This window comes from Cardiocondyla obscurior, linkage group LG23 (genome assembly GCF_019399895.1).
Source record: "Cardiocondyla obscurior isolate alpha-2009 linkage group LG23, Cobs3.1, whole genome shotgun sequence".
In the NCBI taxonomy this organism is placed as follows: Eukaryota; Metazoa; Arthropoda; class Insecta; order Hymenoptera; family Formicidae; genus Cardiocondyla; species Cardiocondyla obscurior.
In genome coordinates this window covers 3,201,812-3,220,886 of record NC_091886.1, presented here as the reverse complement: position 1 = coordinate 3,220,886, position 19,075 = coordinate 3,201,812, and the positions used below count along the sequence as shown (strand labels likewise).

Here is a 19,075-nt window from a genome sequence, read left to right as displayed (position 1 = left end):
ACTGAGCTTTGAGATACCAGACTTTCTTAGAAATGCATTTCTTTGCTCCCTTTGTAAACCTATTTGTATGCAAAAAGTGGAGGTCTTTATAAATTTCGAATTAAAGTACGAGGAATTATTTCTGTATAACTTCCAGTCCAATAAATCTTTCATCAGAATTTTAATTGAAACGTATGACGCGAGGTAAAAACGTAGGACGTACCTATTTCGTATTCAATGCTCTGTGACGTGCAGTTTCAATAATACAAATGCGCAGAGATCGATACGTATACAATTCTAATTTTAATTCTACACAGTCGCAGTTAAATATAAATTTTCTAAAAAGGATTATAAAATTTAACGATATTTTTTCACCTCGAGAAACCGTCGCGAGATTCAAGGAATAAATGTCGCTCTTTCGTTGAACGCAAATAACCGAGTGTAGTTTCACGGCGGAATCGACTGGGTTTCTCTATTTCGCGCATGTTAAACATTCGTCCTTCTATCATGGCATAACGTGATGAACATAGAATCAATGTTAACCACGACATACTGCGCCACGGGAGTGCCTACAAACCGCCGTACCGAAATAACGATAGGTTTTCGTTCCGCCCCGAGCAATTCGAGGACCCGATCCGATTCGACGTGACGAACGACTCGATTCGATTTGACGCGCTTTTGTACGACGAGCTTTGTCCCGCAGGATCTCTACTAATTAACTCTCTGCAGCAGTTCCCGTCGAACAACTACCCAAATAGTTACTACTAACGTACTTTGCTATCGAAATTCTACCAAAAACACGTCAAGTTAAAGGTGGATCGAATTAGCATTGAAATAAGCTGCCTCATTGACTTTGAAACTGATTGAGGTACTCACTTCTCGCTCGGCGACGTTACCCTTTGGCGATGTTTCCGCGGTTCAGAAATTACGGATGAAAATTACCAGCCGTGGATTAATTACGAGATGCGTCTAATGGTCTACGAGCCGGAGGTGTTATATTTATTTTTTAATCGTTATTTTCTCTTAAGTTCGTACCATTGAGAAATATATGTTACCGCGCGTGCCGCGAAAATTTTGAGAAGTTTGCAAACGTGATGTAACTTGGAAATTCATTTTTACAACGCGAGGAGTCCGGCGGAGCTTCGAATCGATGCAACTTGACTAATACGCGACTGTAATCGCATCGTCGACGTGGAAGATTGATGCGGCTGATCGTGAAGGCTTAGGTAAATCCCTGCGCGGCACATATAAACGGCAGTTAAAATTTTTGACGCACACTGAGTCCGAACGAACGAGCAAACTAACAGCAAAAAAAAAAAAAAAAGGAAATTAAAAAAAGAAAAAAGGGAAAACAAATACCGCCAATGGTTTTACGTTCGATGCGTGAACAGGTAACGGTCCCATTTTATACTCGCACATACTAATTAATTCGAGTACGTTGTTGCGGAAACAGCCCATGCTCGCGATTATTATCTGCACAATTGCAATATGCAGCCGGGGAGAGGAGAAGGAGGTGAAGGAGGATCCTCCTAATATTGTCTCGGGATAATTGGATCGACCCTCGTTGAATCGACATCGCTGACGCCGATATGAATGGAAGGGCTTCACCGACCGCGACACCGGAAAATTTCCCACGACACGTAACATTTGGACAAAGTTTTTCGAAATTGATTGCGAGATCAAAGGATGGCTCTGCAAATTTAAATCCTTCTCGTCGATTCCAAAGACTTATTTTTCGCAAAAAGAAAAAGCGGTGTAAACGCGCGTTTGAATTGAAAATAGCCGCGCGTGTCGACAATTTTATTTTCTTGCAAAATAATTAAACAACGAGATGTGAAATCGCGTCGAGACTCAAACTCGGACCGAGGCTCTTCGGGCCCGTCATCCGCAATGCATTCGCGATGGAAAAGCGTGTCAATAAGCGCTGACAGTGGCACACACTCGGGCCGTGAACGAGATTATTGACGGAGTGATCGCGAGACAGTTTAGGCGGGACATGACTATACATATACACATATAATCTCTCTCTATTTGTCTCTCTATGCATTCATGACTCTTCGAGAATACGCTGAATAGGATCGCAATCATTGTCAGAGGCCCTCAAACCCGCTCGTGGCACCTGTCGTTATCTCCTGTTATCTCGATCTCGTTTTATTTCTCTTGAGAGATTTACGCCTCTCTCGGCCGCCTGATTTATGAACTCCTCCGAGCCGTCAATTGCTCTTCGATATCAGCGCGATACTTGACCACTTCGATCTGTCGTTCGCAAATTTGCGTCGCGCGAGAAAGAGAGCCTTTCGACAACCGCGATCCACGAGCACCCGTGAAAATAGGAGACGAATCGAGTACCTATAGTCAGCGCCTATAGTCGAGTGCTGGACTGTATTGCCGTACGCGATCGCTCAACGATGCGTTAATCAACGTATTGTATCGCGCCGTCATAATTTTTCATCCGCTATTTATATATTTTTCAGTTTTTATTATATTTCCGTTTCCCTCCCGTTTCAATTCGACGTGTGCCGGATTATACGCGAAAATTTCGAGTCCATTCTCGCTCGCATCTCGCTCGATTGCCTCGCAATGGCATCACCCGCCTTTTTGCTCCAAGTATCGACGTTGAGAAAATTGGGACGAGTCGCGTAATCTGTACGACGCCCGGGACTTCTTTAACGTAGCTCTTGAATTTCCAACGCGCGTATCTCGAATAAAGGAGTTAACTTTTCCACGGAAATGTTTGTTATCGACCGTCGTGGAGTGCTTGTCACCGCCAATATCGCGGCTGTCACCTGGTCCGGACGATTCGTGGGACACTCCGCGGTGGCAATTGCGCGAATATCGAATGGAGAAGGGAGAAGAGAGCTAGGGATCCACTTTGAAATCGAACGATGGTGCTTCAACCTGTCGCATGCATGATCGCGAAGACTTAAAACAATATCATCCTCGACGCCGGAAGAGACAGTGTACGAGGACCGCGTTTTTAATTCGTGAAAAATGTTTTCCCTCGATTATTTGCGCGAGAAAAAAAGAAATAAAAATATAGAATAAAGATCGAGGGGGGAGAACGGAAAAGTTAATGAATTCGCACGGATTTGAAATAATCAAAAATGAACTTAACATAATTCAGATACGTTTAAATAAATTTAAGTAAAGAATCTAATTTTTTTTCGGAATCGTTTACATTCGCGTTTGATTTATTTTAAATTGTTGCTTTTGATCAACGATAATTAAGCTCTCCTTGTCTTTTTTTTTTTCTTTTTTTTATTATTATCACACGGCGTTTGACGGGCATTGCGTTCGAAACGCGCAACCGATACCTCAATTCTTATTATTTTCTGCCAGTAATCATCAACTGCGAGACATTGACGTTGCTTTATAACAACAATTGTTGCGGCGCCGAATGGGAGAATCGAGTGTTACAGCTCGGCTGTGCTATTGAAAATTAATACGTGTGTTGCGGTGCGTGTACGCGTACTAATTAGCCGCGCATTGATACAGGCGCTTTATTCGGGATCGGTCGAACATGTCTGCTCGAAGAACCGTGATAATCGAAAGTGTCGATGAATGCAATCTAATGGCAGCTAATTACGCGTATTTTTGCGCCGCCATTTCGCACCTACTACACCCCCCCAGCCTCCACCGAGCCTCGTTTATCTTTGTTTCGAACTATGCCCGCGCATCGATACACGCACGGCGTAGTATTTTTTCATATCTACGCTGCTCTTTCTTCCGCGCCTTAATTTCATTAGCGCTTAATAATATCGCGGAACAAAAGATTTTTGCATTTACTGATGAAAAATGTTCTCCGTTATTAATTTCACCTGACATAATGTCCGCCGCTTATATTTTTCGCCTGACCCTTTCGCTTTAAATACAGGGCAATATATTTTTAGCATAGTCATCCGGTATTCATCCACGTACATTACCGCTTTTCCTGATATAATTTATCTTATGAAAAAGAATACGAAAATCTTTAATTATTATTTTTTTTTTTTTACATCTGCGGCGACGAATAAAACTTAATTTGTATAAAGACGTTCGAGTGAGATTTAACAGTCGTATTAAGTAGCGGTCAAAAATATTCATCCGGATGATATCAAATATTTCTAATTATGACGCACTCGCGTCTCTCGCACGAATAATGAATGTCGAATTTTTAATTTCTCGTTAAATAGATCCAGAATAAATCGGTACGGTGCGGTCTGTCGTGGGAATCAGTAGATACGTTCTCGCTAATTAACTTGTTAATTAATTAACTTGTCGGATTACTCGCACGACATACTGTCGACACACTTTTATTAAAAAAAAAAAAAAAGAGAGAGCGGGGAAAAAAAGATTGTCTCGAGCATCCGTCCGCTTTTCCACGTTCGTTCGCGTCTATGCATTACTCGAGTGTTATATCGACCAAATGTAAAAGCGCCGAGAGGACGGGGAACTGGTGAAATAGAGTTGAAAGTGGAAAATTAATATTCTCGGATGATCTATTGTTTCATTTTACGGTTTATTCGTTTCACCGCCGACTTCTTATTGTCGCGCGAGTTAATTCAGTTCACAATTCTTTTAGCTTCCTGCTTCGCGAATATAATCTTCCCCACTGAAAGATTATTCTTTACAATAAAACTGCCCGCTCGTGTTATTTACAATTGCGGAATTAAGTATTTAATGGCGAAGTTTTCTCAAGACGAATTTTTTACACTTTATATAGTTGTATTTCTTTTCTTTTTTTTTCTTTTTTTGTATTTTTTTTTATAAAAAGTCTGATTTTCATTAATTTTGTTCTAATCTCTGTGAACATGAGATCATATTTCGATAAAGATTTTAAACGGTCTTAAAAGCCCATTTTTATTTACGAGACATAAGTCCGAGTATCGAATAGGCTCGTATCTTTCTTGAGAATAAATCGCATTGAAGTTACGGTTATATGTCAGCGATGGCGTCGTGTCTCTCCTCGGCGGAATTTATGTACTTGTGAAAATTGCGAATGGTGCAGCTGGGACGATTACAAGCGATCTGGGCCGCATTTTCCGCTCAAAAATTCGCCTACCGTTACGATAAAAAATTTCCTATTTTTATGGGATCCGCCTCCTTTTAAGAATTGATTTTTTTACACGTTATGCAGTGATCATAAAAATAAAGAACTTTTAGGGAAGTGTAAAAAAAATACTTGTCTAGTGCTATCGTAAAATAGATTTTCGAGCAAATTTTTTTAAAATAGTGCAACAGTTCTAATGTAAAATTTTTTTCTAAAGGATTTTTACTTCATACAATAAGCTATTATAAATATTAAAATTTATAGCGATTATTGAATATTTTAAATATATTATTAAAACGTTGAACTTTTTTTTCCCAGCTTATTAATTATTAAAATAATATTGTCATGATGCAGTCTACTCTTTTCGATTCCGCTCTCTTTACAAATTTTCTTTTTTTTTCAATTCTGTTAATGTTAAAATATTAAATCTAATAATGCATCTTTGAAAAAGTTAAAATTGCAAATTTATATTTATTATTTTATCACGGTAGAAGAGGCAGTCCTAAATGTCACGCGTGATTATTATTAAAGTTGCTAAAAGACAGTATATTAATATAATGGCGGAGGCAGTGAACACGACGTCGTAAAGTCCATTCATCAAAGTTTGGAAGCAAAACACTCACGAGGGACGCTTATACACGGGAGGAGGAGACGTTACACGGCCGAAGTTTACTAAATTTACGTTGCTCTTGGTGGCTTATTGTCGCCGCAGAATTTGCATCGCGTTCTCTTCTACCTACCACACTGCCTTCTTCAATTACTTGAGTCGTTTCGTATGCAACGCGACGCTCTTTCCCTCGTAAAACATTGAAATTTTACAAATTTATCAGCGAAATAGAATTCCAAATGCATCGAATTTAACGAGAATGTAAAACAATTCAATAAGAAATATATAAACGCGCAATCTGTGCATATTTGAAACTCAACGTTGTAGGAAGAAGATTAAAACGATGCATATTTCAGATTTGATAAATATCTGCGATTGTTTCTTCTCATTCTACTTCAATTTTTTTTTAATTTTATTCTATTCTTTTTTTTAATTAAAAATTTTTTTAAAGTTGAAAAAGGGGTGATTATATTTTTTTCCTAAACTAACAAAGTATTTCGCAAGATGGAGATTTATTTTAATACGGATTAAAACTTAAACGAGACTCCCTCTCCCCCCTTTTTTTTCTTTTTTTCGTGCACACTTATGGTAATCGGTGGGATTATATTCAACAGACTGCGCGCTTTGATTGTACGGAAATTTGGCGATCAGTTTGATGAAATATACGATCGATTTTTTAGAGGATAATCCCCGCAAAGCGACGAGCGGGTTGCATGGGCGTCAAGATAATTCAGTCGAACGTTGTCTCCCCTTCACTCCCTTTCCCCCTCTGATCGTGACCCATTAATAAAGTAAACGCGTTTTTAAATGCGTGTAATTTTGTGTCACGCCGACGGCGTTCTCTCGGCGCGGCGCGTACATTTATCACGGCGTATCTCTTTCGCTGCGCAATGTTCATTACCGATTGGCCGCGTAATAAATACGAGACGATGCTGAAGGCGCGTTATTAATGGCCTACGCGGATGCGGTTACTCTCGCGAAATTAGATGCGCCTGAATGCACGCGGCACGAAGCCGCACGAAGCAAATTGTTTCGTGCGGGCTAATTGCGGATGCATCGACAAATGATCTGTTAAATGTCAAGTGAAACGTGATGGCTTTTGCGCCGCGGGTTTAATTAGGTCACTAAGAAATCGAGGGAGATTCGCGACGACTATCCTATTATTACTGTACGTTCGCGCGCGTTCGAGCGACTTCGCCTGAAATTGCCATTTACATTTGTTCTCGTTTCTTGCAGATTTTTGTTTGTTTTTTAAAAAAATTTTTTTTTTTTTTAATTCTCTTGCTTTGTTTCTTAATCCTCTACGTTATTCTTTGCGGCTGGACATTTCGACGTGCACGTCATTTCTTGCTTCCGCCCTCGAGGGGAATTTTTCTCTCGCGACCTGCTGCGCGGAATTTCTTTTGACGAAAGCCGAGGCGCGAATGATTACTATCACGTCTCGTCTGTCTTTCGACCTCGTGCCGGCGCGGGGATCATTGACACGTAGATGAGCGTTAAATTAGAACGGGCATTGAGAAAACTCGCACGCCCGAGCGAAATATACTTGCTCGTTTTAAACTAAACGAACGCCTGGCCCATTTTATCCGAGGCGAGCCGTAACTATCAATTTACCTATTTGTCTGGACGCCTATTCGCCCATTAATCTCCGTCGGTTGTCTAACGGGCGCTAAATTGCTCGCGCTCTCGCGCGAGACTGATTCCTTTTTCTTCATTTTGTTCAGTAGATACGAGATTTGCTCTTCATTTGTAACATATTATTAACCGACCGCGATGTGCAACATAATTTCACCTTTTTTCCAGCCAACAAAGTGACAAACGAATTTAATTAATGAAAGAGACATATTTTTTCCTCGTCAACTTCTTTAGGTATGAATATCAAAGGAGGGATTTTCGAAAGAATAAAAAGTAAGGAGGGTGCAAAAATAACCAAAATGTCAAACGTAGTACTACAAAAGCGCATTTAGAGACCCAAGGCTCCTACATTGCCGCTCAGCTCTTCGCGTCGGTTCGTCTGTATTTATTACAATTTGCGTATCAAAGGAAAATATTGCGAATATTATTTTAAAACATCCACGCACTATGCTTATCTAGGCAACGCGATTTTCCTCCGTTTACCCGACCCGTGCGCAATTATGTCTTTGTTACGCTCGATATTTCTCGATTCTTTCAAACGTGTTCTTATTATTCCGCCGTGTATTTTATTACGAAAACGCGTTGCGCTGGATTGCGCGAGGCGACGGTAGCCCGCGTATACACTTCAACGAGAGACGATCCACTTCGGGGCACGACGGTGTTCGTGATCGATCGCGAATTCACAGCGAGAAATATATTCTTCCATCACCGCGGGCTTGCTTGCCTACGTCCATCTCACGTGTCGCGCATTACGCGTCACGGGCTCGGGATAACGCATTTCGCGCCGTTAACGTATCTAAAATAGCAATCTGTAATCTAGCGCGTGAAAGATAAAATCTCCCTCTCAGCCGCCCGCGACGGATCGTAACTAACGCTAACGGGCGCTTATTATGCGGGATAAAATTACAATGGAATTTGCGAAACTTTCCGAAGCGCACCGAAAACCGCGAGAGCTTCGCGGAGGTGAGACCTGAAAATCACAGGGGCTCAACTTCGAAACATATTCCTTCCCCTCCCCCTTTTCTCCTCCTTCCCCGCGCACGCGGAAATCTAACGTTAAAATTTAGAGCGTATCCGAAATGCACGACGGTAACTATTTTGTATGTATATCCCGAAATGCGAACTTCGACGTTTCTAGACGCGCAAGTTACATTTGAGCTGTTATCTGTGTGTGTGGATGTACACGTTCGCGAGTGCCGCTCGCGGGCAAAAGTTCGCCGCGCGCATTTTATCCGAGATCGAGAACTTGCCCTGCGAAGTTGCGGGAGTGCGCCGCGAGTCCGTGCATTGGAAATGTTGACTCGCCCGTTGGAAAGTTTCCGATACATCGATCAGCGTCGAAATCGACTCGCCTAATTAAGCGAAATGCCTCTACGTCGTTTTAATAAAACAGGCGCGTAAATGCCGAGCGATGATGCGTACGCGGGCAGTGTACCCGTGATCATCGTCATCATCGTCGACGTTCCCGGGCCCCGTTTTCCCATTTCCGATATCCCCCGCAGGCGGTCATTATTAATGTAAATTGTCGCGGCCGGTTTTCCGTCTATAAATCGCACATTGACGCGAATCGGATTGGCTGATCAAAAGTTGGACGCGAGTTAATGCACGGATCATTACAGCTAACACTGACGTACAATCCACGAAGCGGCTTGTCAACTAAACGACGAAATCATTAGTAATAAAAATAAATACGCGCAGGGATTACATTGCGAGAGTAACGTAACAAGATGAATAAAAAATCTGCGTTCTTAATCAGCTTTGTATAATTTCAATTACGACCGAGGTGAAATATTTGGCGGGAAATAGATTTATTGAGCGAGTAAAGGAAAATTAGTGAAAAATAAAGCTGAATACTTTAAATAATAAGAGATTTAATATATTATTAAGAATAAGTTAATAATTTAAGCGAGAAAAGAGAAATACAGAAACGAATTAGAGAATACGTAATAACGTGATTAAATATTTAGAGTTCTCACAAAGTTCGTGCATATTTCATTAATTACATATACACATTTATGCGTGTGTGAGCGTGTGTATTTGATATAAATACATTACATTGCACGTACACAGGCATCGAATAAATAAAGAAGGGACGCTTGGAGTAACGCGTAAGTAGATATCTGTACGGAGAGCGCGCCGTAATTATGCAGTATCGCTGCCGTGGAAATAACCCCCGATGGCAGTCGGCATTGCGCAAACTGATTAATTCCATCTGTACATCAAAGCTTTATAGATCCCGAAGATCTTGACATCAATTCTACAGAAGTCGGCGGTAACGACGTGACTTTCGAGACGCAGTCAGAGGGAGAACGGGGGGCGGAGGGAGGCGGTTTTAATTAATTTATATCGTTGCTTTTTATTAACTCGCGCCCGAAGTCCCTCCGCGTTATTTCGCGCGCCCGGAGTATTCTGCCTGTGACGGAAAAAGGAAAGGAGAAAGATGATCCGTCTCTCTAAGTCGCGGGGAAACTTTTCGTATCTACCGTTGCGCCAAACTCCCGCGACCGCCGAAGAACTTGAGACCTGTTTTACTTGCAACCTCGTGTAAATAGCGTCGGAGCTCGCCGAAAGCCGAGACAGCGGTTTTCTTGTACGCAAAACATAATTGCGCGGAAGGCGACTCAAAACGGGAAGAGTCGCAATACCGTGCGAGCAAAGACTTTCGCCTTTAAAAGGATTTAATTATTCCCGGGACGTATTTATGAATACAACCGTGCACACGTAATTTATATCCGTAGTATGCGGTGCATTGTGTACGTTACATTTTTATAAGATGATTCAAGAACGACAAAATGAAAGGATTTTATTCCGCCGAGATATTTATTATTACCTCCGCTTCGAGCAGACTGATCGTTATATTATAATCATCGAGCGAACTCTATATTGACGCGACCCCGAAACATTGCGAGCACGACGTATTTCTATCGCTCTTATCTATGTATAATCAATAATAGGCAAATACTTGGGCTATGTGGGCGCAATCGATCAGGAAAGTTTATTTAGCGTTTATCGACGCGGCGGCGGCAAATCGTCTTGGCGAGCTGCGCGCAAATATTTACCGCTTATGTCGCTGTGTTTGTTCTTAGCGTTACCGAATCGATCGTTCAATTTCTCACACGGGAATATTCCCTTCGTTTATTCTCATTTTCTTTTTTTTCTTTTCTTGCAGTCTGAGATCCGAGCAGCCTAGCGGTCTAAATACGGGCGGAGTACGGCTGGAATTGAGTAAAGCCCTCGACCTTTGGGCTAGGAATTCGAAGCTCACCTTTCAAGAGATTAACAGCGACCGCGCCGATATTCTCGTCTATTTCCATCGGTAAGTTCAATTCAAATTTGTAATTCAATTAACGCACGAGATCCATCCGGCACGCGTGGCGCATATCGAACAATTGCAAGCCGCCGGAACTGTTTTAGCGCTAATGCGGTACGTATTTGTTAAAGGGGTTATCACGGAGATGGATATCCGTTCGATGGGAGAGGACAAATCCTGGCGCACGCATTCTTTCCGGGCAAGGATCGCGGCGGAGACGCTCACTTCGATGAGGAGGAGATATGGCTACTGGAGGACGAGAGCAACGACGAAGGTGAGCGGGTTTAAAATAATTTTTTCTTTTTTTTTTTGAAGAGTTTACGCCCCGGAATTGTTTTCTATGCGAGGAGATTGGAGTAGACAGTTATCCTCGAAATTAAATGAAATAAAATAACTACGAACAGTGAGAGTGGATGAAGGAAAAATAGATAAAAAAAAAAAAAACTGGCAAACACCGACTCGGTCAATTATATGTGCATTTGCACGAATATTCGGCCCCCTGAACCTCTTTCTCGCCTAGCGTCTCGCGGCTATAGACTTCCCGTACAATCATCTAAGCCATTCGCTTTTTGGTGTCGAGCCAACTCGGTCATTCGATATACGGCACGGTTACGCCGGTGGAAAGAAAAAAGAAAACGGCCTTCGGATGGCTCAAGGAAGAGCGGTCCTTTCGATTTTATCGGATGTTATATCGTCGGGTCGATATAAAACGTTGGATAGCACGTAGGGGTATTAACGAGCGGCAAGGAATTGTTTGCGAGCCTTTTATATCGACTCTCTCAACGTTGCTTTTTTTTCCCCCCTTTCTTTAATGCAGTAAGGATGACTGCTTTGAACTTTCTAAACGTTGCGCGTATAATACATCTCCTAATATTAATTATTAAAGCACAGCGCTTCGTATCGAAAATTAAATGCCGACCTTTTACTACCTTTCTTTTGACGCAGCAAAATGTTGAACGTTAAATTTTATCGATTTTCGCGCAATTTACACAAACCGTGTTGCTAAACGTACGTTCAAGAACGGAATGGATAATTTAATTGTGATTAGTTGGCTATTTTTTATATAAATAAAAAATCTTTCTCTGTGCAAAGTTAACGGCAGTATTTAACACAGATAATCGAATAATTTTTCAAGTGTGAATTTATCTTCCTATCTTAAAAAAGCTCGTGTTAGATCGAATTAAATAGACTGTTATCGCGTTTCCGCGATGCCAATTAATTCTTTCGCTTGGCTCTCGCTTCGTGCCGCGGAAGCAAATGTTAGTTTAATTTATATTATTTTATAAATTTTAATTATTATTACTTTATCGTTTAAATTAAATTTTTTATTGCGAGAATAAATTTGTTGCGATACGTAAACGAATTAAAAAACGGTTTATTTATGGACGATTTTTTTTTTTACGGATTGGCATGTAGTCCAGAAAGACGTTACGTCTTCCCGTTTTCAGGATGTTCTACTTTTTAATCTACGCTGCTACTACTACTACTACTACTGTAGGCAACGAATCTACAAGTTGTACTTTTATTAATTATTCAAATTAAGCAAATATTAAAAAAATATATATATATATTTTATCTCGTAGTGTCGTTGCCTTCGTAAAAAAAAAACAAATAAACCACTCACATTAGATGCGACGCGGGCGGAGTTCTGCTACGATGATGCCATAGGCTGGTAGACTGATATCTGTAACAAACAAATAAAAACTACAATGAAAAACATGTACAAAATAAAATAATTATTGATTTAAAATTTAATTTCTACACGCGATTTTGTATTAATTATTTTAAAAAAGATATTTAATAACGTAACTATCTATTTTCTGGATAGATTTTTATAAAAAGAATTTTTTCTAATAATTTTAAACTTCTATTTCTTTGCAATGATTTTCTTAATTATTTTTGAGATAAAAAAAGATTAGTCGAATGAGTAGAAAAAATCGTTACTTTAATATAAATAAGAAGAAATATTTACCCAAACGTTGCTCCGCCGATGCCCGATGTCCATCCTGAACCTGCTCCTCCTCTCAGAACTCAGTTCTATCCGTCTTTCTCTGGTCAGGAATCACTCGCGACACTCGCGGATACGCGCGCGAGTCATTAATTAAACCTATCCCGCCCGATAGTAACGGCACTCCCGTTTAAAAAATTTATCTATCCTAAATTTCGGTCGCCCGATTACTTTTATGCGATGTTCGCGACAAACCCCGACCGTGGTTCGTTTGTTAGATCGGCGGCGACGATATTAAAAAAAAAAAAAAAAGAGCTGCAACAGAACTGTATTAAATAGCACACAAATATATTCATCAATTGTAATAAATACAAGAACTACAAAGCTACTACTGATACTGCCAATCCGCAAATAATGATTTTCGCGAAATTCCCGATTCACGCGGATCTTTAGAAATGATTTTCCCACCCGAAGTTTATACAACAAAATTATGGTACTCACTGACTGATGCGCATCGATGGAGCTGACGATACAGCTATGGATCTGTAACATACAAAGAAAAATATTATAGAAAAATATCGATATGCTACGACTAATTTTTATTAAAAAAAAAAAAAAGTAAAAAGAAATTATACGTCTCTAATTAATTTATCAGTTAAATAATTAAAATAATAAAGTATTTTATTATTGAAACAAGGCTATTTAGTTTTATCGGGAGGCGATGACTTGACGCCGCGCGCGCGAGTCCTAACAATGTTCCGTACAATTGTAATAATAGTAAAAATAAATTTATTATTACGTGTTACGAAATTGCATGTTAAATTAATTTTAAATTAATCGAATGTTTAATAGCTTTTTTTTCGCTCTCCCTCTCTCTCTCTTTCTTGTGTCTATCACAATTTAATGGATTAAACGCTTCGGCTCATTTTTCTCCGCCCTTCGATACGTCGAATTGAAATGAATTGACGCGACAATCTCTGATGAAAGTTAGCGAGAAACTGTAGACTTGGACAGAGACAAACAACCTGTTGAAATGATTAACGATGTTTCCTTAACGGCAACGCGCGTGTATTTAATTAGCGCACAATCGAGGTGACATGATGATGCTCGACGGTGACGGGGGGAAGAGGGGGGGCGGGGTAAGAAGGGAAGGAGGAGAGAAGGTTAAGGGAGAAGACGAGCGAGAGCGAGACGTAAGACCGATTTCTCCCACGGCACGAGTCACGAGGATCCATCCACCGCGTCCCTCGTGCTCCCATCAAGATTGCTTAATTGCGTAATTCGTGTCGCGAATCACCCCGTGATTACGACCTCGTAATTGCAACAGTTAGCCAAGCGACGTACCATAGCGCAATAGTTAAAGCTGCCGACTGTATGCCCGTCAAGGCGCTTGTAACCTATTGCATTCACTTCCGCCTCTCCCCTTGACCCATCTCGCTAATACGCGCATGTTCTCATTTACATTTGAAATATAGCACGTCTAGCTTTTTAATTACTCGTATTATATTTAATTACACGACGTCATTAAATAATTCTATATTACTTGCGCGGTATAACGAAACTAATGAAGCACTAGTGATAATTATTAGAATCCGTACATTTTCTTTTTCTTTTTTTTCTATTTTTTTTTTTTTTTTCTTTTTTGTGATTTGATTATTGCGACTTACATGCGTTATATTTTATACGCCAGACACATGTGTCGCGGGAAAATTATATTAAATCGTTACACTTTACAAATATCGCGTCAAACATTGATCAGTTTTAATTTTTTGGCAGTTTTCTTTCCGTATTTGTAACCGGGAAATTGTACGCGTCGGATTAATACGCATTAATTAATTAACAGGGCTCTAAAGAGCTCGATTTATCGTCCCGTGTTAAAACGGGAACTTTTGTTCTCGGTCGCAACCGTTTAATTATTTCTCGTTTCCGCGGAGTAAGTTTTATTCCGTTGATTTATTACTACCAAGAGTAATTAGCAGAGAATAATTAGAGACACTTTGTATACCCGGTTGACAATTTACCGCGGCGGCGTAAGACGGCGTAAAGTATTTTAATCGATAAGCTCGTCCCTGTGCAAATCGAGCGTTCCAACTAAAGTCCGTCATCTCGCCTCTCGCCGTCGCGAGAGCATTTCTGCATCGTTGTCCTCCCAACGTTCTGCATAATACCTCCTGCATTTTCTTCGCGCGCGCGCCACACTCTTCACCTACTGCACCTCGGGATTTCAGAAAGCGCGGAATGAACATCGCCCGCGTACAATTCGAAGTAGCAGCTTTTTCTCCCGACAAGAACTAATTTACCCGAGCAAATCCGCTTTGCAAAAATAAAATTGCTGCAACGCGAGAAGCTGGGGCTGTAACGAAGAATGAGAAGTCTCGAGGGCCCTTTCGACTTTCGCAATTTACAAAAGCGTGATTTGAAAGAACGCATAGCTCCCCGAGTTTGCTTTCGTAATTTTGCATTTCGACTTATTGCTTGGAATATTAGTTTTTTCTTTTTTTTCTTTTTTTTTCTACAGAAAAAATTAGGGACGACAAATGATAATATATATATTCAGAGATAATTCGAGTTTTACTTTTTACCAAGTTAATTTCAAACCCGAGATTTTGGCGAACGAAGTTTTCCGGAACATGTGAGAGAATTTCGACAAAAAAATTTTCACCACGGGAGGAGCAGTGGCAGAAATATTCTAGAAACCGAGGGGGAGGGGGGGGAGAGAAGGGTACGTTCGCCGGAAGATTGAAATATGACTACCTGGTTTTCGTATTTCTTCCCGTTTCTCTGCATTAAAAAATAATCGAAAAAAAAAGCGTTTTTCATTGAAAAGTTCAAAGCTTTATTTAAGCGTGAATTTTTTCCTCGTTAACAGAGATTCGCAGACACTTGAAACTCTCGCGTTAACTTGCGCGTTAAGTGCTTAACGCGGTTAAAGTTCATTTTACGTGTTCCTCGTGGCCACGAGAATTTTCTCCGGGAATTTTCTCTCGGCGAAAGTTTAATCGAAACTCTTAATAACAACATCGTTGGCCTTATCGCCAGCGGTGATAGCGGTGCGTCCCGTCCCTTTCTGTAATACCCTTCGCGTAAACGTTAGCCCTCGCAAATGCGGGGCGCCCTCGCACTTCGCGAAGTCGCAGTCTAATTTTCTCGTACCTACGAGGCTAAGTTGATTTAATCGCCGTCACGTTCCGGCTATTAATTAGCCGGTATTAATTAATTGGGGTATTGTCTCACTATCGGAAGTCGGATTCGCTGTAGTCCGATTACGAGCGATAGATTATCATTTACTCGGCTCCCCAACGTTCGAATCCCGATTGGTATCGTTGCCCCGACTTAGTTCTCCGGTGCAACCGATCCCGCATTTATAGTGCTAATTAGCATAATTATGATCGTATGTTACTGCGCCGCTACAAGGCTCGCTTCGTTTCTCTCTCGCTCTGCTATTAACTACTGCGCACGTGTACGAATAGTTCGTTTCGATGTCTGATTTAGCAATGAGGTGTCGTGATGTAATTTTGATTAGAATATTGTTTAGTTACTGATGCACGACATTTTTTTTTTAACGTCAGAAAATCCGTTTGTATTTTTTATCTTTATTTTTAAACAATTGTATAAGCAAGTAACTAAAAGGTACCATTTTATTATACGCTTATACCCGAGTGGAAATTGATTCCCACCGTTACCTAATAATTAGCTACATTTAAATTCTACAATTAATTATGCCCTTTATGGCGATTTTAATTTAACTTCCAAAATGATCTAAAATAGTCAAGGAATTATTTTTATCGCTGAGAAGAATAACGAAAGATCAAATTTTTATTTAAAACCAAAAAAGAACGATGTGGCGCAGTACTTGTTTAAAAAGAAAATTTGTTTGAAAAGATGAAAAGAAAGTTAAAAAGAAAATTATGGTGGCGCTGGCACGTATACAAGTTTGATAACCAACGAGAGAGAAAAAGAGAGAGAGGAAGAGAGGGAGAAGCAATGTATATGTGCATTATAGGAGCTGGTTTTCTCGCTGGTTGACCCAGAGCCCTTTGCGGTATCGATGTACCACGGTTAAAAGAATTAAAGTCTCGTTGGCCACGTGGAGCGGATATTTTGCAGTAAAAGGAATTAAACTTTCGAAGCACGCGCATGTTTCGCTGAGAGAAATTAAGGTTCCCGCGGTCTTTACTTTTTGCATCCAATTCTTTCGCTCGCTTGTTTTTTTTTGTCACCGGGATATTTTAAATTCTCGAGACTCTCGAGATTCACGAAAAATCTCATAAAGTCCATGAGGGATTTTCTCAGCGGCGTAATTACTGAAGCTGAAGTCGTTAAAGGAACCGGAGGTTCCGCGAGGTGTACGCGAAAGAGAGGAGAGACATTTTGACGGGAAGACGAGATATCAAGTTGGAGATCGAAACGATTATTGCATGTTTAGTTCTATTGCCATTAATGATCTCTCTGGAGGGAGCTTGCTCCCGCGAGATCGACCGCAGCGTAATTCGCAAACCGTCGCGTTTCAGATTCTCGTTATTTGCGAAGACAGCGGGACAGAATCCGCTTGCGGAAACGTGACATCGGTAATGTGACATTAGCAATTCATACCTGACATAACTACGGTGGCACGTCGCTCGTAAATCGACTACATTTGTTCCCTGTATCATTCTCTCTCTCTCTCTCTCCTCTCTATCCCTGCTTCGAGCCGGCTTAATTTAAAGCGACGACCGCTTCGCCATTAATTGCGTTTTGCCTAACTAGAATTATTAACCGTCGGGTTGCAGGACGATACCACTCGCGATAATCATTTAGGTTAATGGTTTTGGAATGGTCACTTTGCCGAAATCAAGAATTATCAATCACGGACAAATAAAAAACAAAAGAGTACCCTTGATTATTCATCCTAAACATCGCGATAATAATTATTTCCTTACATAATCCGCGCTGGACAGTGTAGACGGATATTACACAGACTTTTTTTTAAATAAGACAATTTTACTCTTTGTATTCTGTACAATAACGACATTAACTAGAGATAGATACTTAATAATAAATACTTCCTTACTAATTATGACTAGTACGAAGGTAATGACTAGTTAGGAAATATGTCTAATCTGCGCGATTTAATTACTAGCTGCAAAAACGAGATACCCAGACGAACTTCAACTCGGGTATTCGCGGGCGCTTATCAATTAACGCTAACAGAACTGTGTAAGCATTAAATACTTTCCAGCGTGTGTTAGAAGTTGGCGGGACAAGTTCCGCTGTCTTTAGTCACGTCTCCCTGTTCGCTTAATTCGCGGGGAAACGAATACGGCGCGACTCTAGGAGGAGGAGAAACCGTATCTCTCTCCGGAATACAAGGAAAGTTTTCTCGTTGCAACTGTACACTCGTCGTCCGGAGCAATATTTTGATACTCGATAAGAAAAGTCCCGATGCAATTCCAAGTTAACGTCCGTAAACCGGATCGACAACACACGCGGGGTAAACTTTGTGCGCGGCCCGTGAGTGATTGCAATTCTATTTTATCGCTTCCGCATTTTTATAAGCTTCGCGCGAAAACAGAAGATCGCAAAGCGGACGTTCTGAGTAATTCGCAAACACCTTTATCTACCTTTTACGCCATCGTTTTCACGTCGCTTATGGGGGCTTTATATCCGTACCGCGTTCGAAAGAATGAAGTTATCTCGAAAATACGACAGCTTTTACCGTATCCTTAACAAACGCACGGGGGATCTTTTACAGAGACATTAGAGAGAACTGTTGGGTTACTACCCTTGCACTTGTTTGCCTTGCAGTAAAGTATTTTATACGAATATAAGCATTTTATAATTTCTCGTGGATTAATGGATTTATTTATTTATTGATTTATTTTGCGCAATCGAATAAGTATTGTTTCCTCTGTGGAGATTGAATTTTGTACAAAATACCTGGAGATCCCGCGAAAAATTTCAATATCAAGACCGCGGATTTTTCTCGGTGAGCAACGATTCGCAGTACTATCAATTTTTCCGGCGACCTTCTCCTCTCTTTCCCCCTCGAATCGGCGATCGCTTTACGATCCTAACCCATATCTAGGAAAGTAGTTTCTCGATGCGGGTCGGAATCGAATCTGAGCGAAACGAAACGAAACGAAACGAAATGAAGGCGGAGATTCCGCGGCGGTAGCGGAGGCAATTCCCGATGCAATTGCCCGGAAAACTCGGCATGCGAACGCGACAAAGTTTCGATACGCTTTTCTTTACTAGGATTCGATATTTTTAAAGACAAAAAAAAAACCCCATTACAAATATTAAGAATGAAACTATTCTGAGCATTTTTATGAAAGAATATTTATCGAGAGACATCGCGGCTAAATTGGTTTTTCTCATTTAAAAAGGAGACGCAGAAATTTTATTGTTAATTGATTTTGCTACTTTTCACGGATGCTGATTGGTTCTCTTGTTCGGTTCATTAAGCGCCGCGGAGAGTAAATGTCAATTTAACTTTTTGTTTTTATAAACTTTAATGATTATTATTATTTTTCCCGTTTGATTTAATTTTTTTATTTGCAAAAATTAATTTATCGCGAGGTGAGAACG

The 19,075-nt window shown here is 40.5% G+C and overlaps 1 protein-coding gene and 1 long non-coding RNA gene across 4 annotated transcripts in view; one reads left to right on the top strand and one right to left on the bottom strand.

Moving 5' to 3' along the window:
• Positions 1 to 19,075, top strand: part of Mmp2 (Matrix metalloproteinase 2) — a 141,289-nt gene that overhangs the window by 97,723 nt on the left and 24,491 nt on the right. For both annotated transcript variants that reach the window (XM_070671353.1, XM_070671354.1), the window contains exons 5-6: positions 10,420 to 10,566; positions 10,692 to 10,834. In XM_070671353.1, coding sequence (XP_070527454.1) covers positions 10,420 to 10,566; positions 10,692 to 10,834 — 290 coding nt within the window. The remainder of the gene's footprint in view (positions 1 to 10,419; positions 10,567 to 10,691; positions 10,835 to 19,075) is intronic.
• The window catches only part of LOC139111227 (uncharacterized), a 72,743-nt gene that overhangs the window by 52,030 nt on the left and 1,638 nt on the right, over positions 1 to 19,075 (bottom strand). Inside the window, exon 2 of one of the 2 annotated variants that reach the window (XR_011547174.1) lies at positions 13,010 to 13,051. This is a non-coding gene — a long non-coding RNA (uncharacterized lncRNA). Of the gene's footprint in view, positions 1 to 12,808; positions 13,052 to 19,075 lie in introns of those variants that run through there. The other variant, XR_011547173.1, reaches the window with a different exon arrangement.